At 45.5% G+C, this 27,569-nt stretch overlaps 1 protein-coding gene across 1 annotated transcript in view; it reads right to left on the reverse strand.

Moving 5' to 3' along the window:
• Positions 1-27,569, reverse strand: part of Tm9sf4 (transmembrane 9 superfamily member 4) — a 59,153-nt gene that overhangs the window by 8,825 nt on the left and 22,759 nt on the right. Inside the window, exons 2-13 of the mRNA XM_008829381.3 lie at positions 24,463-24,576; positions 20,935-21,034; positions 14,689-14,857; positions 14,456-14,588; positions 12,527-12,650; positions 10,959-11,077; positions 10,747-10,858; positions 9,605-9,675; positions 6,554-6,686; positions 4,502-4,583; positions 4,332-4,407; positions 1,697-1,780 (exon numbers count right to left, since the gene is read on the reverse strand). Of these exons, the coding sequence (XP_008827603.1) occupies positions 1,697-1,780; positions 4,332-4,407; positions 4,502-4,583; positions 6,554-6,686; positions 9,605-9,675; positions 10,747-10,858; positions 10,959-11,077; positions 12,527-12,650; positions 14,456-14,588; positions 14,689-14,857; positions 20,935-21,034; positions 24,463-24,576 (1,317 nt within the window). The remainder of the gene's footprint in view (positions 1-1,696; positions 1,781-4,331; positions 4,408-4,501; positions 4,584-6,553; positions 6,687-9,604; positions 9,676-10,746; positions 10,859-10,958; positions 11,078-12,526; positions 12,651-14,455; positions 14,589-14,688; positions 14,858-20,934; positions 21,035-24,462; positions 24,577-27,569) is intronic.

A 27,569-nucleotide genomic window follows, 5' to 3' on the forward strand; every position in this document is an offset into this window, starting at 1 on the left:
TCTGCCTCCTCATCTTCTTCTGTATAGTTATGTTCTATAAGACTCATGCTTAAAAGAAGCCCAGTTAACATGGTAAGTTGGGAATGTAAACTTGTGCAGCCACTATGGAAATCAGTATGGAGATTGCTCAAAAAACAAAAACTGGACCTAACTTATGGCCCAGCTATACCACTTGGGTATATACCCGAAGGACTCTAAGTCAACATACCACAGAGATACTTGCACATCTATGTTTATTGCTGCACTGGTCACAATAGCCAGGAAATGGAATTGTACAGAAGAAGATAAAGAAAATGTGCTACATATACACAATGGAATTTTATGCACCATAAAGATAAATGAAATCATAACAATCTGTAGGAAAATAGATGGAACTAGAAACCATTATGTTAAACAAAATAAGCCAGACTCAGAAAGACAAACACTGTGTTTTCTTATATATAGAACCTAGATTGAAAATTGTGTGTAGATGCATGCATGCATTTATACAGGTGTATGTGGAAGTCATAAAACTAGAGAGGGATCATGAGAAGGAAGGAAGAGCTGGGGCGGGTAATGGAATGCATGAGAAGAAAGCAGAAGTTGAGACTGAGGGAAGGAAAGGAACCAGCCGGAGGGGGGAAGGGAACAAACGAGAACAAAGCATACTGACACCTATGTATGAAAATGCCAGAATGAAATACATTGCTTTGTATGACAACCTAAAAAATTAATTAAAACAGAAAAAAGTTAAATGTTTAGAACAGTATTTATTACAAAGTACCATGTTTGTTATCATATAATTTAGAAAATTATAAAATCCCATTTAAAATATCTCTATTAAAAGGAAAAGACTGAAAGAACATATATTAAAGGCTTCCACAGTATTTGCCTCTGGTGGTTGTACTGCACATTATTTTTAATTTCTTTAACATCTCCATACTTTCCAAAAAGTCTACAGTGAATGCTGTAATGCATAACTGGTAACTAGGAGGGAAATGCTGGAGGAGTACAGGAACAAAAAGGCAGCGGGAGGACCAGCAGGTCTCTGTCTTTCTGGGGGCCATTCCCTAAGCCACTCCCTAAGCCACTGGGAAGAAGCCAGGCCTCTGGCAGCCAGGACTTGAACCCTATTCAGACACTTTAACAGGCACCTCAACACACTAAGGCTGGGGTGACAAATGCTTGCTCCACCTCTTCTGCAGTCCTATGAACTGACCAAGACCCCCATACCCTGCACCCCAGTCACCGAGCCTGAAATTCTATTCAGTGAGTCATGAGAAGTTGCTGGAAACATCATTGCCTATTGCTGCTGTGAGCTCCACTCTGGGGACACCATCTGCCCTACCCCATTCTCTCTGCCTCTGTCATCAGAGGTGGTGCTGATGAGACACTAAGAAGGAGAGCCCTTATGACCTTATCCACTCATACCAGGCAGCTCTCACTTGGTTGAGACAAGGGGAATTCCCCAGCTGGCCCCTGGAGTGTGGAAACCTCCCAGAAGTGAGCTATGGTCATGAGCCTGAAGAGAAGCAGATGATGAATGATGGGCAATGCTGGGGAAATCTCAGCCAACCCTCAACCCACAGAGCTGGGAATAGAACTTGGGGGACTCAGAATGGGGAAGGAAACAGTAGGAAGTAACCTTGGGAGTAGGGCTGAGCATCACTAGCCCTCTTTGCTGGAGAAGGGCTGGTCAGTGAGGGAAGGTACTTACTGCTCCTGATGAGTGCTTTCCCCAGATGAAGCAATTCAACACAAAGCAGATGCCAAAAACCACACCAGGATACAGTGTTGCTGTCTGGGAGCAAGAGGGACAGGTTGGGAGCTGCATCCAGGGAGATCCTATCTGGTCCCTGTGAGGCTCCCAGGCCAGAGGCTTCAATCCTTTTAGTTCTTCAGAACTCAGCTCAAGCATAGTTCCTTCTCTGACCCCAGATAAGGCAGGCAGTCTGCTCTATTCCTTCATAGAGCTCTGAAACAGTGTCTTCCTTGCTCTCATCCCACTTTATCAATACAGATGGTCCCCAACTTGCAAAGATTTAGGATTTTCTGAATTAGCGGTGAATGACAGCAAGAAGCATTCAATAGGTACCACACTATTTTTGGTGTATTACATGCACTTTCAACTTAGGACACTATTGACTGAGATGTAACCAAGATGTAAGCCAAGGAGCATCAGATCCCAGTCTGCCTCTCTAACATACTCCCCATCTCGTCCACTGTGGTACTCCCATCACTTACAACCCAGTGCTACTCAGTAAGTATTCGATGCATAAAAGAATGAATAAAACTATTACAAAATAAGCCGAGCATGGTGGCGCACGCCTTTAATCCCAGCACTTGGGAGGCAGAGGCGGGCGAATCTTTTTGAGTTCAAGGCCAGCCTGGTCTACATAGTGAGTTCAGGTCAGCTGGGACTACAGGGAGACCCTCTCTCAAAAAAAGACAAAAAACAAAAAACAAACAAAAAAAAACAACCCCCCCCAAAAAACCTATTACAAAATATTTATGTCTAGGCTAGGCCCCAACTCCAACCCACCTACAATAATGATTCAGTTTTAAAGACATCTTTTTCAAAATTTTATTGATTATTTTTATTTTACATATGAGTGTATTGCTTGCATGTTTTAAGTGTACCCATGTCGTGCAATACCATTAGAGGTCAGAAGAAGACATCAAACTCCCCTGGAACTAGAGTTATGTAATGTATGGTTGTTAGCCACCATGTGGGTGCTGGGAATCAAACTTGGGTCCTCTACAAGAGCAACCAGTGCTCTTAAATGCTGAGTCATCGCTCCAGTTCCTTAATGACATCTTAGGATCCAAAATGGTGGGCCTCACTCACATCATCTCACCTAATCCCCACTACAGGTTTAGAAGAGAAAGACTAACAATATGCCTTGTTAAAAGATGAGGGCATTGGGGCTGGAGAGATGGCTCAGTGGTTAAGAGCACTGGCTGCTCTTGCAGAGGACTCGGGTTTGATTCCCAGCACCCAGCTAACAGTTCCAGGGGAATCAGATGCCCTCTTCTGACCTCCAAGGGCATTGCATGACACGGGTGCATTTAAATACATGCAGAAATACACTCATATACATAAAATGAAAATAATAATTTTTTAAAAAGATGAAAGCATTAAGGCCCAGCAATGTTCAATACTGTCCCCCCATCCAAACCAACTCTAGAGTTTAACCAATAGACTAAGGGTGAAGCAAAGGTTGAGATCTAGACAGCCTGACTCCAGAGCCCACATTCTTGACCTCCTCTAATATATTCTAGTCAGTGTCTTAGGTTTCTGAAGTCCCAGACTTACACTTGGGCATCATTCTTTCAGACTGGGGTCACCACACCATAGACTGCTGTGACCATGTAGGCATCCAGGGAGGTGACTGAACACAATGACCAAGGCCCTCAGGATATTTTGAGCAATCTAGCTCTCCACTTCTGTGCTAATTTCATCATTGTTCATTGCTGCTTCCACTCAACAGCTGGTCAACACTCCTGAGGTTCCTGTCCCTAGACCTTCACGTAGGTCATCAACACCCTTGTGATATCCACTTCAAGTGCTAATGCTACACCAAGAGGCTTATGTGCACAGTCTATTCATACAACCAATGCTGAGAAATAGTTGCAACTATCCCCATTGGAGAGATGGGAAACAGAGGCTCAGAGAGCTGTTCATGAGAACCTGAGGCCTCTGCTGGTTGCTTCCCTCCACTTGAAACCCTCCTCAAGGCCCAGTTCAAATGTCACTCTCTCCTCTCCTTTTTGTTTCTTTTCACTCTGTCGTGTAACAAGGAATTCTTCATCTGCCTTCCTGGCTGAAACTTATGGTCTGGATATCAAGTCTGATGTGAGGCACACAGAGAGGAAGAAAGCTACTGGGAGAAATCTCCCTCCCTTATTTCTATGATCTTTTCTACTTCCAAGATGTCTCTTCACTCTTAAGAATGATGTGTTGGCTTCCAATCACATGGGCTTGGCCTCTTCTTTCCTGGCAAGCAATTCTCTCTAGCCTGTTGGGCAGGGTATTCTGTGATGCTGCAGATCACTATGAATCCCCTATTTTTCTCCTGCTTGAGCTACTGGACAATGTAGGCTAAAAATGACCTAAGTTCAACCCCTTTATCATTTTACAGATGGGGCACCTAAGCCTCTGAGAGAGCCTGAAGCAAGCCTGTGAGTACCCAGAACTACTGACCCTTGGGTCCAAGCTCCACTTGCTCCACTAGGCTGTCACTCAGCCTCTCACCTGAAAATCCCCACTGGGGCCTGCCTATGCTCCTGAGGAATCCAGGAAGGAGATTCTCAGGCCCCACTAAAGCTGGAAGGACAGGGAAGATACTTACACAGAAGGCTCCTTTCTTCCACCGATGGCCTTTTAGAGTACGGTACAGACGGCCAGCAGAAAATCCACCAAATACCCTGTGGGAAAGGGCAGAGTCCACAATGAGGGGGCCTGTTAATGGTGTGAAGGAGGCTTATACCAGCCCCCAGGAACATGCTCACATACACCTACCCCATGAACATGAAGAGGAAGCAGGCAGTGGTCATGAGGGCTCCACGGCTGGATGGCGACAACATTCCAAGCATTGCCACAACTATGGAGGGAGGTAGAGGACAGGGTCAGGGTGTCTGTCAGGCTTGAAGCTCCTGGTGGGCAGAAGGACCCTGGGTACATGGGGCTAGAAGACACTCCCTTCTCCCTTGGCCTTCTTAACAGCATAGTCTCTTCCACAGGAAAAGCTTGGGTCATAGCTGGGGTTTGGAGTGGAGCAGTTACTAAGCCTTTGTTGGCTAAACCTTTATTTTTTAGATTTATTTTTATTTTCAATTATGTGTATGCATGTGTTTGTGTGACTATATGCCATGTGTGTGCAGGTGGCCATGAAAGCTAAAAGAGGGCACTGGAACCCTGGGCCTGGAGTTACAGGCACTTGTAAGCTGCCCAAAGTAGGTGTTGAACTCAGGTCCTCTAGAAGGCCAACAAGTGCTCTTAACCACTGAGCCATCTCTCCAGCCCCTGAATCTATTTTTCTTTGAGGTAGGGTTTCATTATATATCCCTGCCTGGCCTGGAACTCACTATATAGAATGGGCTGGTCTTGAACTCACAGAGATTTACCTGCCTCTGCCTCCCAAATACTGGGATTAAGGCATGAGCCACTGTGCCTGGCCTGGCTGGCTGACTCTTAATTGTAGCTTCTAGTCCCCAGAGCCCTTGCAATGAGCCAGGCCCTGAGTTAAAAACATTCTGAATGTCTGCAAGCTGAATGTATATTGACTCTGCAAGATGAAAGTTAACCTCTTCACTTCTCAGACTAGGAACCTGAAGTCCACCAAAGTTAGTTGGCTGTCTTAGAGTCATAAAACTTGGAGGCATGAGGCTGGGACTGACTCCAGAGCTGTCTATAACTATTATACAATAGTGTTTTTTCTTTGCGACTGACAAAAAGTTCTGTTGGATGTAGTAGTACAGACCTACAATCTTAGCACTCAGGAGGCTATGGTAAAAAGATTGTACACTAGGGCTAGAGTGATGGCTCAGCATTTGAGAGCATCAGCTGCTCTTGCAGAGGACCTGGTTTTGGTTCCCAGCACCTACATGGTGGTTGCTGACAGTCATCCATAATTCCAGTTCCAAGGTTTCTGATACCCTTTTCTGCCCTCCACTGGTATTATACAACATGGGTATGGGATACATGCAGGCAAAATACTCATACACATAAAATAAAATAAAAACAACAACAAAAAAATTGCACTGCATGTTTAGGTCAACCTGGGCTTTATATAAGACTGTCTTGAAGGAAAAAACAGAACAAAAGGGGAAAAGATCTGAATCCAGTCATGACCCTGGCTGTGACTCTGGGTGAGTCACTTGACCTGAGTACAAAAGAAGGCTAGCCAGAAGGGCAGATAGGGGGGTCCTGACAACACAGTGGACAGTGGCAGGGATGACAGAGTCTAGAGGCTCTAGTGGGAGAGGAAGGCTGTCTATCCGACGAGTTTATATTAATACTCAGATGCCAAGGAACTCAGAAAGTGACTGTGACCAGTAATAGTCATATATAGAGAGATTAGAAATGCATGTGAAAACGTCTCAATGTCAATTGCCTTAAAATGAATTTTTCTGTATGAAACTGTGTATTTTAACAACTAAATGGAGATCTTTTTTAAATGTCAAAAACTCATTTAATTTTATGTCTTATAAAGTTTATAATGAGAATTTTGAAAGAGATGTACCCTAGCTCAGAAAAATGTTATTGAATAGGTTAATGCTGTTGTAATGAAATGCTTCTTCTAATAAACAAAAAAACAACAACAACAAAAAAACAACAAAAAAAGAAGGCTAGCTTCACAGTGCTGATGTGTACTTCCTTGATGGAGTCATCATGGTGGGCTCTGTGAAGACACCCACCACTGGGGCTGTTGCTAGGATAGGCAGCTGTCTGCCCAGAATGCTTAGCCTGTTATACCTTTTCCTTAAGGCACACAGAGAGGTGAGGTGGCCATGCCTCAGGGTCAGGCCATGTTCCTGTGGCCCCCATACCCAGCCCACATGGCCCACTCACAGATGACGATGAGGATCATGCAGAAGAGCTGAATGCCTGAGCCCAACAGAGAGCTGAGGATCATGGGGTACTGGGGTGGCCTGAAGACATCACCATGCACAAGCTTCCACCCAGATTCCTCCATAGTGTCTTCCTGTAGCAAAGGGCACAGAGCAAGGCAGGTATGTGACGATGGGGCAGCTCCTAGAGCAAACACCCTACAGACCCAGGCTGCTGACCCAGCTGAGTCTCTCAGCGGTCAACCAGTACTGTCCTGCCATAGGAGACAAGTGATATGAGATACTGCTTCTCAGAGAAATGCCACATAGGGAAGGGAAGTCATGAACATGATGCTTGAAGCTGCAGAAAAAGAAATTTCCCTGATTTCACAAAACTAGAGCATGGAAAAATAATGTAAACACCAGTGTACTAAAATGTCTACAGTCCGTGGGTGGCAAGATTCAGAAGTAATTTATTTTCTGATTATAAATGAAATATGCATTTACTTGTGCTTAAAAAAAAAAGTAAAAACAATTTGGTATATGCCATGAAATTCAAGTGAATTAAAAAAGCAATAAATGCTTAGTAGTCAAAGAAATTAAAAATACAGAAAAGGCAGAGTGTGGCAGTGCATTTAGGAGAGGCAGAAGGATTGAGAGTTTAAGGCCAAGGCCAGCCTGGGCAATATGGCAAGAATCTATCTCTACACAGACACACAGACACACAGACACACACAGAAACACACACAGAAAAACACACAGAAAAACACACAATACACACACACACACACACACACACCCTTACATGGCAGAAAAATCTAAAGAATAAAATGGCCTATACTTAACTAATGTTTATACAGTAACAACAAATGATACCATTGTTTCCTTTAGTCTTTTATGTATGTTTATACACATATGTATATGTTTTAAATAATAAAATAGGGGGTTATACTGTGTACTTTGTTATTTTCTTTTTTCTTTTAAAAAAAAAAAAACATTTTCTTATTCTTTTTATATTTTGTGTGTAAGTGTATTGCCTGCATGTATGTAAGTGCACCTGTGTTGTGCAGTGCCCACTGAGGTTAGACAAGGGTGTTGGATTCCCTGGAACTGGAGTTACAGATGGTTGTTGGCCGCCATGTGGGTGCTGGGATTTGATCCCAGGTCCTCTGCAAGAGCAGCCAGTGTTCTTAACTGCTGAGCCATCTCTCCAGCCCCTGTACTTTGTTACTTTCAAATGATGTATGATATGAACATTTCCTCATGTCAATAAGAACTCTGAAATTATACTTCAAAGCTGCAAGAAGTATTTCTAGACCAAGTTATAATTCTGATTCTTTTCTCAGAAAAATTTTAGAATTACCATGTCAAAGCAAGTTGCCTATCTTACAGTCCTGATAGGCTGTCGATTCCTTTCCAGAAAACTGCCAATTGACCCTTAAATGGTTGAATGGGAAGGCACCTGTCTCATGTTAATTTGGTAGCAATTACTATTTAAGAAATTTGTTTGCGTGTGTGTGCGCGCGCACGTGCGTGCACGCGTGTCTGTGTGTGTGTCTGTCTTGTGCATGTGCAGCCCAAGTACTTGTGGGCCTGTATGTGAAGGTCAGAGGCCAATGTATGGGGTCTTCTTCAATGGCTCTCCACCTTACTGTTTGAGACAAGGCTGGCCCTGGGCTCACTGACTGGTGAGCCTCAAGGATCCATCTTTCTCTGCTCCCTTAGCACTGAGAGTACAAATGCATGCTGCCATGCCTGGCTTTTAAATGGATATTAGGGAGCCAAACTCAGGTCTTCATGTTTGTGTGGCAGGGCAAGAACTTGTACCAACTGAGTCATCTCCCCAGCCTCACAATTAATATTGTTAAAAAAAAGAATGTGGCGGTGCACATCTTTAATCCCAGCACTGGGAGACAAAGGTAGGCAGATCTCTGTGAGTTTGAGACTAGCCTGGTCTACATAGTGAGTTTCAGGACAGCTGGGGCTACAGGGAGATGCTTTCTCAAAAAGACCAAAAAAAAAAAAAAAAAGATCCAACTCTTTGCTAGTTTTCTGTCTTTATTTGTATTTTTGGGGCCTATTCTTGAGGTACAAATTATTATTTTATTTATTTTTTTTGTAAATTAATTTTTTTCCCTCTTTTTGGTCTTACCACATAGCCCTAGAATTCATAATATAATAGGAATTATAATAGGAATTTACCATACGACCGTAAACTCACAGAGATCCACTTGCCTGTGCCTCCTAAGGGATTACAAGCATGAGCCACCATGCCTGGCTGGCCTTAATATTTCTGATACAGGGTCTTGCTATGAAGCCCAGGCACCTTGAATTAGAGATCCTCTTGCCTAAGCCTACTGAGTGTTAGATCATAGATGTACCCAGTTCTAGTTTTAAGCTAAAAAATTTTTTAAATATATAAATATGTAAGGTTTTTTCTTTTGGTCTTTTTGACACAGGGTCTCCTTGTAGCCCCAGCTGTCCTGGATTCACTATGGAGACCAGGCTGGCCTCGAACTCACAGAGATCCGCCTGCCTCTGCCTCCCGAGTGCTGGGATTAAAGGCATGCACTACCACACCTGATGTTAAATTTATATATTTTTTATCCCACTGTATGTGTATGTATGTGGGCACATGTGTACCATGGCACAAGTGTGGAGGTCAGAGGACAACTTGTGTGAGTCAGCTCTCTCCTACCATGTAGGTCTCGGGTATAAACTTGGGCTATCATGCTTGGTAGCAAGCACTCTTAACTGCTGAGCCATCTTATCAGCTCTAGCTTAACATTTTTTAATGAAAAATTAGTAAGTTTTCTTTCTGTAGCTTCTCCCATTGCTTTTAAATTAGGAACTCCAAACTCATCACTTTGGGTGATTAGGAGACTTTTTCTTTTCAGTGTTTTTGAGGCTTACTTTTATTAATAATCACACACACACACACACACACACACACACACACACACACACACAAAAGGGGGAGAGAAAGGGGGAGAGGGCCTTGGCAGGTCTGGAGCCCTGCTGTTAGCCTGTCCTCCCTCTTCCAGTCCATCCCATCCCAGCCAAGACCTCGTACAATGTCATCCTCCTTGTTGTAGTTAGCGATGTCCTTCCGGAGGGTCCGAATAATAATCATGCTCAGGATGCCTGAAACAGACAGGGCGGGGGGTAGTGTGAGCACGGCTAACAGACATGTCTATGCTCCATGTCCTCTTCCAACAGGGCCTGGCCAAGAGGCCACCTAAGGTCCTTCCCTGGGCAAAGCTCCACTCTGGCTAACCAGGGAGAGGTGCTCAGAAAGCAACAGCTGCTGGGATGAGTAGAGATGGGCAACAGGAACCTGCTTTTTGTGTCAGAGAGGAAAGTACCACACCATTTCCTTTACTGGGAATGTCCCACTTGAATGAGTGACTCTATCATGGCACCTTAACCTCTCTGGGCCCCTGAATAGTTCAGAGACACCACCATCACTCTATCTCATTTGCCTTTCTAGGCAGAAGTTTGGTGGTTAAGAAATGGGCCTCATGACCTTGAGCTCACATTATGCTTTTAGGCTTAGCTCATGGAGCGGAAGGTCTTCTGTTTTGTAAAGTGCCTGGGACAACAGCCAGCTCCTGGGTAAGGAGTGAATAAATAGGAGTCCATACTACCTTTATGATCATCCTTATTCTACCTCTGCCTACCCCTCTCCCGCACCCAGCTTCCCACCAAGCTCATTTCACAGCAGGGCCACGCCACTGTTAGAACAGTGCTTCCTTGGGTCTCTGAATTATGGCTCTTCACTCTGGTTCAGAGAGGCCCCCCTTCTTCAGCTGTTCTGGGTATGATGACTGTCTGTTTCCTAGCATTCATCACCATCTGGAATGCCACATCTCATGTGTTGTTTATTTTACAGACTTTGGACACAGAGGACAGAGCCTGGGTTGCCTTCAATACCCAATCCCTGGCACCTGGCACAGATGGAGCAATGGCAAAATGGTTGTTGAATGAATCAGTGACTGGCATGGACAGCGGACCTGTTCTTCTCTAGCAAGCTCTCCAGAGTAGAGACTGATTCTTGCTCATTTCTATGTATGTGATGGCTAGCACAGAGCCCTGATTACTGTTTCTAACCCACACTTGGCCCTAAAAACACTTTAACCCCTACCCCAAGTGATGTGCTGCCTCAGCCTCTCAACTCACCCTGTCCTCTCCACCTTCAATTCTCAGAGCTCTCACCTGACAAGAAGAAGACCACCACGACAGAGTTAATGATGGAAAACCAGTGGATCTGTACATCACTCATGGTCAGGTAAGTGTCCCAGCGAGAGGCCCATTTGATGTCACTTTCCTAGCAGGCAGGAAGAAACAGTCAGGCCTCCTGTGGGAGAGAGAATCCCAGCCCAGAGCAAACCCTTTCTCCCCTGCCCAGAGCAGGTATTCCTTCTCACCTCCCAGTGCACAGAGTAGGTGAAGTATAGTTGATTCTCCTTAGTAGGGTCAATTTCTTGGGGTGAGGAGTTGGTACCCTCAGGTAGCGTGCACGAATTCTTCTCATCTGTTTTGAGGTCTGTGAGAGACAGAGATTCAATCTGTTCTCACAGTGACCAGTGCCACTCCCCAAGGGCAGTTCTACAGGTGTCCTCAAGGCTGCCCTTCCTTCAGGGTCTGAGTGGAGGTTGGAAACACAATAGGCAACTGTGGCTTCTACAGTTATGCTCCCTGGAGCCCTCACCTTCCAAAAGGCCTTCAGTGGTACAGAGGCATACACATGGGGGGAGGAAAGAAGGGTCTGAGTGGAAGTCCCTCTCTTTTACAAGCAGGCAACCTACACTCAACCCAAACACTCACTGACTCATTCACCATTCAATCAGTCCCATTCAATATGCACAGCAATGGCTCCTTTCATTACATTTGCTCATTCCTCAGTCATCTTCATTACTTCAGGAACGCAACCACTCAGATGCCATCTCCTTTCATTCTTTCATTTGTTCACTATGCCATTCAAGGACTGGTGTGGTAGTACATGCCTGTTCCAGAAGCAGACCCAGGGATGGAGTCATTGCTAGATTGCTTGCCTAGCATGTATGAGGCCCTAGGTTTGACCCCTAGTGTGAGTGTGGTATACACACACACAAACACACACACACACACACACACACACACACACAAAGCAAAGGAAGAAAAAGAAAAGTCAGAGGCAGGAGGATCTGTGATTTCAAGGCCAGTTTAGGCTACAAGCTAACTCCCTGTCTCAAGAAGAAAACAAAACAACACAACAAAGCCAAGTGTGCTGCTTAACTGAAGTGTACTCTGAGGTGATGGGGTTCTTAGGGAAGTTGTGAAGCTGAACCAATCCTATGAGGCTGTCAAGACTGGGCTGGACTCTTAAACTCCTGCACTACTGTTGATCTGGGCAACTTTAGTCTTCCCATTCACACAGAGGGAGACACAGAAGTAACCTATTGCCCAATAACTTTGCCTGTACCTTTGCCCTCCCATCTTCTTGTTTTGGGGGCAGGGGTAGGGAACCAGGATCTCACGATGTAACCTTGGCTGGCCTAGGACTCACTACGTAAGCCAGGCTGGACTCCAAATCAGAGAGGCCACCTGGGTGTTGGCATTAAGGGTGTGTGCCACCAAGCCCAGTCGCCCTTGTTCTTCGACCAAGCTGCTTGACTCTTGCGAAGAGGCTCAACAAAGCTTCAACCTGCTATTTGGTCTCAGCCAAGTTATTGATGTCTCTGAGCCTCTGGCTCCTCATCTGTAATCGCCTTCTACCTCCTGGACTGCTGGGAGGTGGTATGCCCATATGGTGCCCAGACCTCAAAATGTAGGTATCAATTCTCCCTTACTCCCCATCTACTCTATGGGGGTACAGTAGCCTTCTCTGGATGAACCTACTACCATACCTAGCTAGGCCTATTAGCCAGGTGAAGCGTGAAAATGTGAGAAGACCCTGGATGTGGAAGCCTGGGCCCATCCAGCCCTACCCCTCTGGTCACACCTCCCCACTCACCCTCCAGCCTGATGCTCTGGGGAATCACCTCGAAGCGGACGACACGGTATGTATGTTCCTGGTCCTCTTCCATGTCCTCCCGGTGGAAGTAAAGGATGAAGGAGAGGTGATTGTGCAGATAGATCTGAGGCAGAGCAACAGAGAGAATAAAAAACAGCTAGGAGCCTCAAACCCCGAAAGTTTCCCAGGGAGATGACCCCAAGCACTAGATCCTTCCTCTAGCCAGTATGCTGGCTGCATCAACCTTCCAGAACACTGCTAGGTCAGATCACACCTGCTCATATACCCTCCAGAGCTTCCGGGGGCTTATCAGATAAAAGTCAAGTTTCCTCAGCCTGTCACCATCTTTTATTTCTTCTTTTTTTTTTTCAGTTTTTTAAAGGTTTTTTTAAAATTTAAGTGTTTTGCCTACATGCATGTAAGTGCACCCATGTGTATAATGCCCACAGAGCCAGAAGAGGGTCTTGGATCTCTTGGAACAGGAGTTAAGGCAGTTGTTAGCAGCCATGTGGGTGCTGGAAACTGAACCTGGGTTCAGTTCTTAACCACTCTTAACTGTTGAGCCATCTCTCCAGCCCCAGTTTTTGTTGTTGTTGTTTTTGTCTTTTTGAGACAGCGTCTTCCTGTAGCCTCAGCAGGCCTGGAACTCATTATGTAGACCTGGTTGGCCTTGATCTCACAGAGATCTTCCTGTCTCTGTCTCCCAACAGCTCCAGTTAGTTAAGTTTTAAATCAGCATACAAAGTAAGAGGTTCATTATGGCATTTTCACACATGCTTTGCTCTTGTCTTCCTCCCACACTGCCCTACCAATTGTCACCATATTCTAAGACATGTTAGTTCACCTGGCCCCTCCTGGTGCCACAAGCAGTCTCTATCCTGCATGTCTGTTCCCAGCATCAGTGCAACTAGGTCACCATCCCTCCTCTACTGGAGTCACGCCCACCTCTTTTCTAAGGTCCCTCCCCTTCTTCCTCCTGCTCCCTCCACCCCCCATCTTTTCCAGGATACCCTGAATGCACAACAGCTCCCTGGCTAGTGGAAGGCAATCAGGAGTCAAGACCCAGGGCCTCACATTGCCAATTCTCAAAATTAGGACAGAAGTCTTCTGAGATCAGGGACTGTGCCTCAAAGGAACATCTGTCTTTAGATGTTCACTGTGTTCACTTTTTGGAAAAAAAATTTCTCTTAAGTTCAAGGCCAACCTGATCTACAGAGTGAGTTCCAGGCTAACTAGGGCTACACAGTAAGACCCTGTCTCAATAAACAAAATAGTAACAACAAAATCCAGAACCTAACATTTTAGTGACTATACCTTTATCTCCTTGTAGTGTGTACCAGAGCCTGGTCCAAAGCTACAGGCCACCTACCCAGAGGCACTGGCTGAAATGTGCACTGGTTGATTCCCTCCTTTTTTTAAATTTATTTTTTATTTATTTTATTTTATTTTTATTTTTTGGTCTTTTTGAGGCAGGGTCTCCCTGTAGCCCCAGCTGGCCTGGATTCACTATGGAGACCAGGCTGGCCTTGAACTCACAGAGATTCGCCTGCCTCTGCCTCCTGAGTGCTGGGATTAAAGGTGTGCACCACCACGCCCAGCCAATTCCCTTTTATTTCTTAAAAAAAAAAACAAAAAAACAAAAAAACAAAACAACGTTTTATTTGTGTGTGTGTGTGCGTGCATGCACATGTAGAGGTCAGAGGACAGCTTGTGGTAGGTTGGTTCTTTCCTTCCAGGATGTGGGTCCTGGGGATTGAACTCAAGGCATCAGGCTTAGCAGCAAGCATCTCTACCCTCTGAACCCTCTCATTGGCTTGCTGATGTCCATTTTTTTCTATGCTGTAAATCTAGAGCTGAATGTTTCCCCAAGTACTTGCAACTTATGAGATGCACAGACCCAGCCCTCATAGCATGCCAAAGACACTCTACCTTATTGACATCTGTGAAGCCAAGCCGGTAGCCATGTTCAAACTGTACATCTTTTTCTTTCTTCTTGTCATCACTGTCACGGTTGTTGGAGTAGAGTTCCAGTCGGGTGGCCACAGGCAAGTTGTCAGCTATGCTAGAAACCCAAGGCCCCACTTTAGTCTCTGTGAACCATGCTCCCGTAAGTCCCTCCCTTGTATGACTTTGAGGCTGGCAGGGAGCAGTGGATAACTTACAGGTGAACATAGTAGTCCTCTGTGATGCGTTCGGCCACCAGCCGGCTCTCCTCCACTGTCAGGGTCACTGGCTTGCTGGACTGGCTGCACAGAACTTCACACTTCTTCTCACTGTTCATGAGAACCTGGAAAGGGGTGTTGACAATCCGGTCCCCTCTCAGCACCTCTCCTGCCATAAGAGAGACAGACAGAGCTCAGAGCTTCAGCCCTGAGGTAGCTGAGGTCAGCAGGGTCACTGAGATGCAGACAGCAGGGCAAAATGGAGTTCCAAGGATGTCAGCAGTGCCACAGCCTGGCAGTCAGGCTCTGCGCCATCTGCTTATGTCCAGCTTGCCCCTAACTGCCCCACTACCCTTTCCTACTCTGTTCTAATGCCAGTTAATGTGCCACATCCTCCCTTGCCTCTAGAGCTTCGGGTGGCTTACTGTGCTGAGTGCCATTCCTGCCCCATGCTTCTGGCTTCAAGCTTGGCTGCCCTTTCCCTCTCTCTGTGTAACTTTCCTGACCCTGTCACTCCCTCTCACTCCCCCTCTGCACAGAGGCAGCACTGTACAGTGAAGAGGGTGCTCTGACTGAAGGCTGCCTGCTACTGCACCCTATCTCTGCCATTTATTAGTGTAGGAGTCCTGGTCACAACTTCACTGAGCCTCAGTTTCTTCATTCATAAAATGAGATAGCAGTTGTACTCTCCTTGGAGTGACACTGAGAAATAAAGGGGTTAATCCACTCCCAGGACAGAGCAGGCAAGCAACAAATAACACTATTTTCATTAGCAACAACACTTCTGCATCCAGGCTGGCCTCCCATCCACTATCCTCCTGCTTCTCTGCACCTTAAACATATCAGTGATAGTACACTGCACAGTGTGTTGATATGCTTATGCTTCTGGCTCCCATACTGACTGAGAGCTCTTTGAGCCAAAACTTATTACTTAATGTACTGGCAAACTCTTGCCTGTTGCCCCCAGGTAACTTGATACCAGACGTCACACTCACAGGCACTGAGCAACTGGGGAGACTCAACTGAACTCAAACGTACTTACATTCTGAGCTGCTCAACAGTGATATGAAACTGGGGCAGGCTGAACCATGCCAGCAGGAAGGACTACCACCTCCACATGCACTTGGTCCACATTTGCCAACCAGAGTGGATCTGCTTGATACGGCTCCAACTGCCTTATCATCTAGACATTTACTCATTTATTCACCAATATGTACCGGGAGCTGGCTATGTGCCAAACCCTGAAGATACAATGCTGAAACAGACATATTCCTGGAAATACGGTCTAGTGTAAAAACAGACCGATTAAATAATTAGCAAGATGAGAATATACTGTGTAACCTGCTGTAGGCATGGAGGGAGTAGGCTCCTGACTATTGAAGTGACTCTAAAAGGAGGAACAGTAGTAACTAGCCAAAGGGATGGAGAAGAGCTACAACAGAAGGAAAAGTATGGGCAAACACCGCTCGGGACTAATGAATTTGGGAGGCCTGTTTGGCAGCAAAGCACAGAGCTTGTAATTGCTTAGGTGAGTTGGAGAGACAGGTTAAGAGATTAAGAGATGGGTTGGGGCTGGTCAAGGAGGGCCACACACAGTATCTTTTTTTAAAAAAATTTTATTATTTTATGTGTATGCATGTATTGCCTGCACGTAGGTAAGTGCACCCATGTCATACAATGCCCGCAGAGGACAAAAGAGACTGTCGGATCCCCTGGGACTGGAGTTACGGACAGTTGTTAGCTGCCATGTAGGTGCTGGGATTTGAACCCAGGTCTTCTGCAAGAACAACCAGTGTTCTTAACTGCTGAGCCATCTCTCCAGCGCCCCTGCCTCCCCCAGTATATTTATCCAGAAAGCAAAGAAGTCCATGAGAGGTTTCAACAGGGATGCAGAAGACATTACCTGACTGTGGGTACAGAAAGATCACTGCCTGCTTTGTGCAGAAAACAGGATGTGAGAAGCTGGCTGGAGTGACGGCACTAGTCATGGAGAGAGACAACGAGAGTGTGTGGGGAGACACAGATTCCGGAGCTATGAAGGTGGTAAAACCTGGGGGACTAGCTACTAACTAGATACTAGGGATGAGGAAGGAGTGGTGTATGCTGGGAAGACTCTCAGGTTTGCATGACTGAGTTCTAGGTGGACAAAAAGGAAAAAAGAGCAAAATCAGATGGAAGGCAATTTTCAGTTTTGATGTCACACAGGCAGCTAGGTTTTAAAATTTAAGACTCAGAGGAAAGGTTGAGGCAAAAGGAGGCTGAATAGTCAGTAGGTAGGTGAAGTGGCAGAACCATGAGCTCTACAGTAGTAGAGACAGCACAAAGCAGCCCTGGTACGTGATGCCTTGAGAATGGAAGAGGCCATTCAGGAAAGGAAAAGGAAGAGGGTGAAGAGGCCTGGATGAAGGCCTCTCCCCCTCTAGTTGATACCGGAAGCATGGTGGTATGTGTGACCCTGCAAAGCCTAGGATCAGTGGTGAGTGGAGAGTGAGGATGTTTGACAGCCCACTGCTGAAATGGCATTTTATAGATCACAAGCTAAAGACCAGACAGACAATAGCTTGCCATGATTATCCAGGTGCGCACCTGTGTGCATATGTGTGTATCAGTCCTAGGCTCTTTCCTTACACCATGTCTTACAGCCCACTCCTTTGCAGATCAACAAGGAGCTGGCCTGAGGACAGGAGGAACTGCAGAGAGGACAGGCTGCAGATCAAGTAAGGTGGTATCACTTCTTGACATCTAAAAATTAAATCAAACCAAGAAAGAGGACACACTGGTCTAGTATGACTCATCTCTGATATAGAAGTATTCCTCTTTTAGAGACAGGGTCTCACTATGTTCCCAGGTTGGCCTGGCCTTCAGAGTAGGCCTGTGTTATCTCTTTTTTGTTTTTTTGGTCTTTTTGAGACAGGGTTTCCTGTAGCCTGGAACTTGCTGGCCTGGAACTTGCTATGTAGACCAGGCTGGCCTTGAACTCACAGAGATCTGCCTGCCTCTACCTCCCGAGTGCTGGGACTACAGGCGTGGGCCACCGTGCCAGGCTGTGTCGTCTCTTTTTAACAAGGAGTCCTAAGCCATGATGTGACTCTCTGAGAGCACTTGCTGCTGTATTCCAGCACAGCTGCCACAGCACTCCTAAGCATATACCATGTTAAGAATCATCATTAGCATGACAGTCCACACACAGCTCTCAAGCCTTTCTGGAGAAAGCAGAGAAGACAGCACAGAGAGCTATGGCAGTCATCAAAAGGCCTAAGTTAAAAATCTCAGTTTCTCTACCTACTGGCCACATGAACCCTGGCAAACTCCTGGAGCTGCTGTTTCCTCCCGACTGGCAGAGTTCTGGTAAGAGCCAAGCAAGATGGTGTACTCAGTGGTACTTAAAGATATGGATTCTGGAGTCAGAGCTCTTGGGGTTCTTTGTGACCAGGAGCAAGTGACTTCATCATCTTGTGTTTTATTTCCCTTATCTAGAGTAAAGAGATAGAGAATTTACTTTAGAGGGAAGAGTGTCTGATTCACACACAAATAGCATTTAGGGGAGATAGTACTGCTTATTTTTTTGTAAAACTGGCTTCAAGGCCTTCCTTGAGCTGGTCTAGGACTCTCACCTGGCAGTAGGCATACCTGTCAGCTAGGGAATATAGAAACATCTGGATCATTTGCACCCTGACAGAGAAGGTGGCTCTTTCAGGGACTGGATCAAGAACTAGGTCTCACATTTTCGTCAGTGATGTAGTCATTGGTAAGTTGCCCACGTTCCTGAAAGTTACCCCAGTTAAACGCATTGATAAAGGTGCTTGCCTCCAAGCCCGAATTTCATCTTTAGAACCTACATGACTGAAGGAGAGAACCCACTCCCTCAAGTTGTCCTCTGATGGCTACACACAGTTTGTAGCACATGGACACACATACACATAGAATAAATAAGTAAATTTTTTTTTTAAAAAAAGAAAAGACATGAAAGCAGAAGGGAGACTAGTTGGGAAAAGGATCAGAGGAGGGAACAAGACAAAAAAAGATTTAATGGGGATGAACATAACAAACACATTATATACACGCATGAGAATGTCATAATGAAATCCATCAAGTATCATTAATATATGCTAATAAAAAACTTACAAGACTTAATTCTCAAAGGCTGGGGTGTAGCTCAATGTACAGCATTTGCCGTAATAGCATACCCAAGGGCCTGGGTTTGATCCCCAATGCCTACCCCCTTCCCTCCAAAGAATCAAGATCTTCCTGGTGGCACACCATGGCTCAGCAGTTAAGAACTCTTGCTTTATAGTCGGGAGGACTTGAGCTCAGATCCCAGCATTCAGAAGCCTGAAGCAGAAGGAGCACAGGTTCAAGACAGCCTGGGTCTTCCAGACCAGCTTGGAAGGGTTAGGATTAAAAACCAAGAAGAGAGCTGGGCATGGTGGCGAATCCCAGCACTCGGAAGGGCAGAGGCAGGTGGATCTCTATGAGTTCAAGGCCAGCCTGGTCTACATAATGAGTTCCAGGTCAGCTGGGTCTACAGGGAAAACAAAACAAAACAAAATAAAAAATCCAAAAAGAGGGCCAGAGAGATGACTCTGTAGGTAATAGTGCTTGTCACACAATCATGAGAACTGGAGTTCAGACCTAGCACTCACATAACAAGCCAGGCATCCTACAAAATGCCTGTTAACTCCAGCTCTAAGAAAAACAACACTCTTTCCTGGTCTGTGTGTATGCATGGGCATACACACACACACACACACACACACACACACACACACACACGCATGCACGCACGCACAATAAATAAATAAATAAACAAATAAATAAATAAATTAGATCTTCAAACAACAACAAAACCCAAAAAGAAGCAGTTGCCTCTCTCTTAAGACACAAGTCAAGAGGAAAATCTGCTGTGACCCTTGAGGCCAGAGAGCGTCTGCTGCATTCTTCTCTAGGACTTAATGCAGAGACAGGCAGAAAGGAAATAATTACAGAGGTGTCTTGAACAGGCATCTCTGAATGTCTTTTCCTTTAAGCCCCAAATTCTGCCCAGTGGAGGATATTTAAACTAGAATAAACGGCCATTATTTATGGAGCACTTGTGCCAGATACTGCACAGAACATTCACACATTTTTTAAAGGTGAGTCTTGCACAGCTTAGGAAGTATACCAATGTCTTCGCTTGCTTCAGGGCAGAGGTCATCACTCAAAGGCAGAGCATCTAGTTGGGGAGATGGCTCCGTGGGTCAAGTTTTTGCCATGCAAGCATGAAGACTGGCTTTTAGCTCCCTAGCACCCATGGAGATGTGGCTGTGTACGGCAGCCACCTGCATCCCAGCACTGGGGAGACAGACAGGGGTCTCTTGAGCCAACCTGGCTAGGCAGACTAGCCAAATCAAGCTTTAGGTTCAAGTGAGAGGCCCCGTCTCAATATACAAGATAGAAAGCAAAGGAGAAAAACATCTGACACCAGCCTGTGACCTCTACGGACAAGCATTCACACACAGAGCAGAGTGAGTAAGAGAAGCCACTAGAAAAGAGGTATCTAGATACTGAGAGAAATGGTTTGAGCAGAAGCCAAATGCTGTAAACGCTGAGGAATGCCAAGGCCCAGGTTAGCCATTACCAGACAGCACAACCAAAGGCAAGTCACTTAATCTGCAAAATGGAATAAAAGTGCAACTACTGGGCTGGAGAGATGGCTCAGAGGTTAAGAACACTGGTTGTTCTTGCAGAAGACCCAGGTTCGAATCCCAGCACCCACATGGCAGCTAACAACTGTCCATAACTCCAGTTCCAGGGGATCCGACAGCCTCTTCTGTCCTCTGTGGGCATTGTACTACACGGGTGCACTTACCTACATGCAGGCAATACACGCATACACATAAAATAAAAATAAAGCCGGGTGTGGTGGTGCATGCTTTTAATCCCAGCACTCAGGAGGCAGAGGCAGGCAGAGCTCTGTGAGTTCAAGGCCAGCCTGGTCTACATGGTGAGTTCCAGGACAGCTGGGGCTACAGGGAGACCCTGTCTCAAAAAGACCAAAAAAATAAAATAAAAAAAATAAAACAAAACAAAACTGCAACTACCTCCCTAGGGCCACTATGATTAAATAAAGTAACAGGCATATAAGCTAAGTACAACAGTGTCTGGCTTTTTAAGAATACTAGATAAGGGCAAAGACTACCATTATTGTGGAAAATCATGCTGGGTTTCCCTGCATGACTGGCTGAAGCAGTGCAAGAAAGAACTTACCAAGATTCTCAGCCTTGTAGGTTATTTTGCTGGGCTGGCAGAAGGGCAGCGAGTAGTATTCGTAAGGTAGCTGGGTTCGAGAGCTGGTAAGCTTCACAGCCTGGGGGAAGAAGAGAAGCTGTTATTCCTCAGTCTAGCAGAAACCAAGAAGGCTGTTCCATGGCACTCACATATCTTTAACATCCTCAACACACTTGCTGCAGCAGAACTATTACAGTACTTCCCACAATTCTGGAGTATTTCACTTTAGACAACACTATAGATTTAGTTAAAAATCAGTAAGATTCAATAGTCACTGGCACTCAGACATGTGGCTACCCTTGGACAGGATCATTTCACTCTGAGTACCCTTCTTTAAGAAATACTCCAAATGAGGAATGAAAGACCTTCAGGCTTTGGGCACAAAGAGGCTTCTTACCTACAAGCACAGTAGCCTTCTCTACGGCTTCTTTTCCTGTCTTGGGCTTTCACCCTGGGCTCCTCTAGGCTCTGTGTTCATCTGATGCTTTTTCTACCTATGTCCCCCTAAACATCCCCACCTGTAAGCCCTTCCCTAACCATCACAGCCAAAGGAACTCTCTATCATTCAGCTTTAACCCTTTCAGCTTCCTTCTTAGCACATCAGATAAGACGTAACTGTGATGTGTGTGTACAGAAAAATAAAATTAAAATGAAAAAATAGTTATTTTGTGTACTGGGCTTTGATTTCTTTTCCTTCCTTCCTTCCTTCCTTCCTTCCTTCCTTCCTTCCTTCCTTCCTTCCTTCCTTCCCTCCCTCTTTCTCCCTCTCTCTTTTTCTTTTTTCTTTAAGACAGTGTCTTCTAAGTATCTCAGGCTGGTCATGAATTCATGAACCTTCTGGTCCTATCTCTTTAGTGCAGGAATTACCAGTGTAAGCCACATACTTTGGCCTTTCTTTCCTAGGTCTTTAAAAATCAGTCTTTCCCATTAAAGGCTAACATTTAATCTTCATGAGGGCAAGGCCTGCGTGTATCTTGGTCACCTCTGCAACTTCTGTGCCTTAGAGCACAGCAAGGTAGGTGCTCATTCAATGTCTGCTGAGAGAAAAGGAAAAACACAAAAACAAACCCCTACAATGGGAAATTGATCAACCATGATATATTTACTCAAATACTGTATAGCCATTAACAAGGTTTAAGAAGATGGTGGAGAATATTTAGAAATAATACAAACATACAGAATATAGTTTTGGAAGGGCGGCAGGCACAGAAAGCTCCCCAAACTAGAGTTAGACATGGTAGCTCACACCTGTAATCCTAGCACTTAGATGGCTGAGGCAGGATTGAGAACTCAAAGCCAGCCTAAGCTACTTAGAAAGAACAAGAAAGAAAAGAGGGAGTGAAGACTGGAAAGGAAAGGATAAAGAGAAAAGGAATGGGAAAGGCAAAGGAAAAAAGGGAGAATGAGAGGAAGGAACAAAGTCCGACAGTCTGAAGATACAGCTTAGTTGGCAGAGAACTTACCTAGCAGGTGCAAAGCCCTAAGTTTGATCCCTAGCACCATGGGCATGGTGGCACATACCTGTTGTGCTGGTACTTGGGAGGTGACGGTAGGAGGTTCAGAAGCTCAATGTTACTTTTGGCTGTAAGCCAGGCACAGTGGTGCTAGGGATCAAACCCAGGGCTTAATGGGTTACAGAGTTTGTTGCCAAGCCTGACGATTTCAACCCCATGGACCAACAGGTGGAAAGAGAGAACTGACTCCTTCAGCTTTTCCTCTGACCTCTAAAAGTTTGCTGTGGCTCGTAGACACCCACACACATATAAATAAATACAATGTAAAAAAACCAAAACTAAATAAAACCACAAAATTTAAGTATAACTAGAGTTACTTTACTGTTTAGGAACTGCTATTCCTCATATGCCATCTCAAAGTATAAATGATTTTTGGAATTCTGTAACAGGTATATTAACCCTTACCCAAAACCCTTACTTCGGAATTAGGAATTTGGTGATTTTAGATAGGTAGTATGGTATATACATCATGCTTATATCACACCTCCAGCTGGGTCTGGACCAGGACCTCATATTCCATGACCTTTTGCAGAGAAATGCAAAAATACAGATACCAAGTGGGACACAGGATGTGACTAAATAGCATCATGTCAGTTTGAAGTCAGCTCTTGACTCCAGGGGCCTTAGGAAGCCTTGGGTTTTAAAGTTTTTAGGATGCCAGATTGAAGACTAAGAATCTGTACCATGCCATATAAACTGGGTGTGGTGGCGCATGCCAGTAATTTCAAAATCTCAGCACTTGGGAAGAGGATGAAGGATGAGAAGTTCAAGGCTACCCTCAGCTACATAATGAATTTGAGGCCAGTCTAGGCTACATGAGACCCTGTCTTAAAATCAGACCAAATCAAACAAAACAAAGAAAAAAACGAGTTATAAGTTACTTAAGGAAAAATGCCCCCCAAAGTTACTGTTGTTAACTCTTTTGTATTTTTTTAAAAATATATTTATGTGTATGCGTGTATTGCCTGCATGTAGGTAAGTGCACCTGTGTCCCGCGGAGGACAGAAGAGGCTGTCGGATCCCCTGGAACTGGAGTTACAGACAGTTCTTAGCTGCCATGTGGGTGCTGGGATTCAAACCCAGGTCTTCTGCAAGAACAACCAGCATTCTTAACTGCTGGGCCATCTCTCCAGCCCCTTTTGTATTTTTTAGCATTTTCTCCAGACAATCTGTTGGGGAGGCGGGGAGGTTATACAAAGAGGTGAGTCCTACCTTTATGCTCCCTTTCTAGTTCAGGTTACCCCCCACCCCCACTCCGGGTTTGGCAGGACTAGAGATCAGATACCTCTGGTCCCCCTATGCCACACACTTTGCTCTGGAGGGCTGGCCATGGGCAAAGGCCAAAAGTGAGAGAAAGAACATTGCGGTGGGAGAGTTGGGGCTCGGCAGTAACTGTGGCTTCCTCACCATGGGACCAGCTGGCTCACTTCTCTATGCCTTACTTTCCTTAACCTGTTAAACACAGAGAAAATCTATAAAACATAGCATTTCCCTCAAGAAATGTTCTTGGGGCTCCTTGAGCCAAGCACAGGCTAATGTATGGCACGTTAATAAACTTTAGTAAATGTTACTTTAACATTTTTCCTGCAGGGTGTAAGTCTGATTGCTGAGGAGAGCTGCTCACAACAGACACATTGTGAGCAGATGCTATATGTTATTCACAGAAAGCTTGTACCTGAAAGGAGGATGGGGCAGATGAAAGAAGGAGGCAGAGAAGCCATAGGAAGGGACAAGCGGAGTCACACAGATGGAGAGAGAGACCAGGTGGGGACAGACAAGTCATGGCAAAAGTGAGTGAGGAGAGAGCCATGTGCACAGGGAGAAATGAAGGCTGGTGTGCAGGCAGCCATGCAGCGTGGGGTAAGCTCCCTTTCCCAGAGGGCTGGTGCCTGTCTGTGTTCTCTACAAGTCCAGGATGGTCACAAACAACTCAGCACAGTCCTCTGGTAAGGTTCCCAACACAGATGTTTCCACAATCCAGAAACACACTCACCTTGATTTCTACGGGGTCGTTCTGGTGGAAGTTGATTGGTGCAACCCCAGGGACATAGAAGGTACTTGTTTGACACGTGAGACAGAGAAGTAGCAGGAACCTTGGCCACCAAACCTGCTGGGAGAGACTGCAGTTGGAATAGGGGAGAGAAGTGAACTTTCCTCCAGGCAGGTCAAGTGGTAACTTAGCATGTAGGTGCATGGACCCAGTGTCACCTCTGTTCTGAAGCCCGAGGTCCTTGTAAGACTGCCTCTCAAATGCCCCCAAGAACGCTACAAGGCAAAAGATTTTGTCCTTCTAAAAATGAGTCACAGAATAGGTCAAGTAATTAATATCTGGGGGAAAAAGGAAGGCTCTTTCCCAGGAGTCAAACCTTCCTACTCTTGATTGCAGTTCTGTTAACCCATTTCATGGAATATAGCTCCACCACAGCTCAAAGAAATAAATCTCTACAGTTCCAACCATTCCCATATCACTTCCTGATTTACTTATTTATTTTGCAGTGTTGGGGATGGAACTCAGGGCCCTGAACATGCTAGGAAAGCACTCTATCATTGAACTCGAGCCCCTCAACCAATATATTGTACCATGAACCTAATCCAAAATGAACTGTCCTCATCATCTCCTCTCCTCACTCAGCCTGAGGGTGTTCTTAGTGTCCACTGACAACACCCCTTCTTCACCTCTACAGTTCCTTCAGCTGCAGTGCCCTTCCCTCAGATACCTGCATGGCTAACTCATTCCTTATTCATTTGAGATCTCTCACATGTTACCTGCTTAGAGAAGTCTTCACTGACCATGCTATCTAAAACAGCAAACTCAGGGCTCCTAGCACCCCTATCTCCAGTCCTTTACTCTACCTCATTTCTATGTGGGGACTTGTCAACTTGAAATGTTCAGTGTGGATAGACAGGTCTGCCTGCCTGTGGATGCCACTTCCTCCACATTTGATGTAGTATCTGAATGAGCAGGGGCTGCTGTTCACACCATGGACAGTGTCTGGCACAGGGCAGGCACTGAGTACATGCATCTTCACGCAGGATAGGTATCTGGCATCCAAGGCAAGCAAGACCAATTTTTTCTTTTTTTCTTGAGACAGTCTTCCTGTAACCACAGCTGGCTTCAATCTCACAGAAACCACCTGCCTCTGCCTCTCAGTGCTGGGCTTAAAGTCATGTGTCACCACACCTGGCAAGATTAACTTCAGATCTCAACAAGTCTACCCAACACATCCCTTCCTTCAATGGTAACAGCACTTTACCTACTCAAGGAACTGTAGCAGCAAGTTGAGTTTCCTTCCTCTGCCCCATTTGCCATCCACAAGGCAGATTCACCAATTCCCTATGCCTCTGTACCTGCCTCCACTCTTGATTGCAGTTCTCACACTGCTCTTTCAGGTACTTAGCCCCTCCTACCTGACACCAGCAGCAGGCCCCATCACCTTATCACTTAGCCCCTCCGCTGCCCCCACCCCAACAGGATTCTTTCTGAAAAAGTTTATTATTATTTTTTGCCTTTTTGAGACAGGATCTCCCTGTAGCCACAGCTGGCCTAGAAGTTACATCTAGACCAGGCTGGCCTTGATCTCACAGAGATCTTGCTGCCTCTGCCTCCCAAGTGCTGAGAATAAAGGCATATGCCACCACTCCCAGCTTTGAAAGTTTTACAGGCAGCCAATCACTGAAGAGGCTTGCATCTTTACCTAGACCACAGGTTGGGGGGGAAAAAAAAGGAACTTTAATTAAGATTTTAATTTCAATCTCAGCACTCAGGAAGCAGAGGCAGGCCAAGGCCAGCCTGGTCTACATAGTGAGTTCCAGGACAGCTGGGGCTACAAGGGAAACCCTGTCCTAAGCTGGAAAGATGGCTCAGTGATTAAGAACACTGGCTGTTCTTGCAGAAGACCCGGATTCGAATCCCAGCACCCACATGGCAGCTAGCAACTGTCCATAACTCCAGTTCCAGGGGATCCAACAGCCTCTTCTGTCCTCCGTGGGCACTGCACGACATGGGTGCACTTACCTACATGCAGGCAATACACGCATACACATAAAATAAAAATATTTTTTAAATTGCTGGGTGTGGTGGCACACGCAGGCAGATCTCTGTGAGTTGAGGCCAGCCAGGTCTATATAGCAAGTTCCAGGCCAGCTGGGGCTACAAGGAGCCCCTGTCTCAAAAAGACCAAAAAAAAAAAAAAAACACCCCCCCCCCCCCAATGATTTTGGTGTACCTTGTTTAAGACTGGTCAAGGTCCTTTTTTTCTTTCCTCTTAAGGATTTTTAAAAACCATGTGTGTGCTACATATGTAATGGTGCTTGTGGAGACCAGAAAAGGGCACTAGATCCCCTGGAACTGGAGTTATAGGCAGTTGTGAGCTTCCCAATGTGGGTGCTGGGAACCAAATTCAGGTTCTCTGAAAGAGCAGCAAGCTCTCAAACAATGAGCCAATCTCTCTAGCCCCTCTCTTAACCAATGACCTCCCTCTCTAGCACAGACTGCTTTTCTCCCGATTTGTTGTAAACGTTTATAAGAATCAGTCAGCTGATGTTCATTATAAAATGAAAGTTTGGCCTCAATAAAACTGTAATAATGGGGGTTCGGTGAGCTGGCTGAGAAGGTAAGGTGCTTGCTGCCATGCCTAAAGACTTGAGTTTGACACCATATGGCAGAAAGAAAGAAACAGTACCCGTTGAGTTGTCCTTTACCTCCACATGTGCATTGTAGTACAAACACTTGTGCATGCATGTACACATACATACATAAACAAATAAATGTAAAATTAAAACCTGCAACAATGTCCAAAGCTGATGTATCATATTGGATAATCAGGAGGAAGGCAGAATTAGGAAAGCAGGAATATCTTTTAATAAGATTAGAAGGTAGAAAATTACCCCATGGGGCAGAATTCTGCACAGGAAGAATCTCCCATCCTTTTTGTCTAAAAAGTTTTTTTAAGCCAGGCATGCTGGTGCACGCCTTTAATCCCAGCACTTGGGAGGCAGAGGCAGGTGGATCTCTGGGAGTTCAAGGCCAGCTGGTCTACATAGTGAGTTCCAGGACAGCTGGAGCTACAGGAAGCCCCTGTCTCAAACAGACTAAAAAAA

This window comes from Nannospalax galili, unplaced genomic scaffold, assembly GCF_000622305.1.
Source record: "Nannospalax galili isolate Female #2095 unplaced genomic scaffold, S.galili_v1.0 scaffold1714, whole genome shotgun sequence".
Taxonomy (NCBI): Eukaryota; Metazoa; Chordata; class Mammalia; order Rodentia; family Spalacidae; genus Nannospalax; species Nannospalax galili.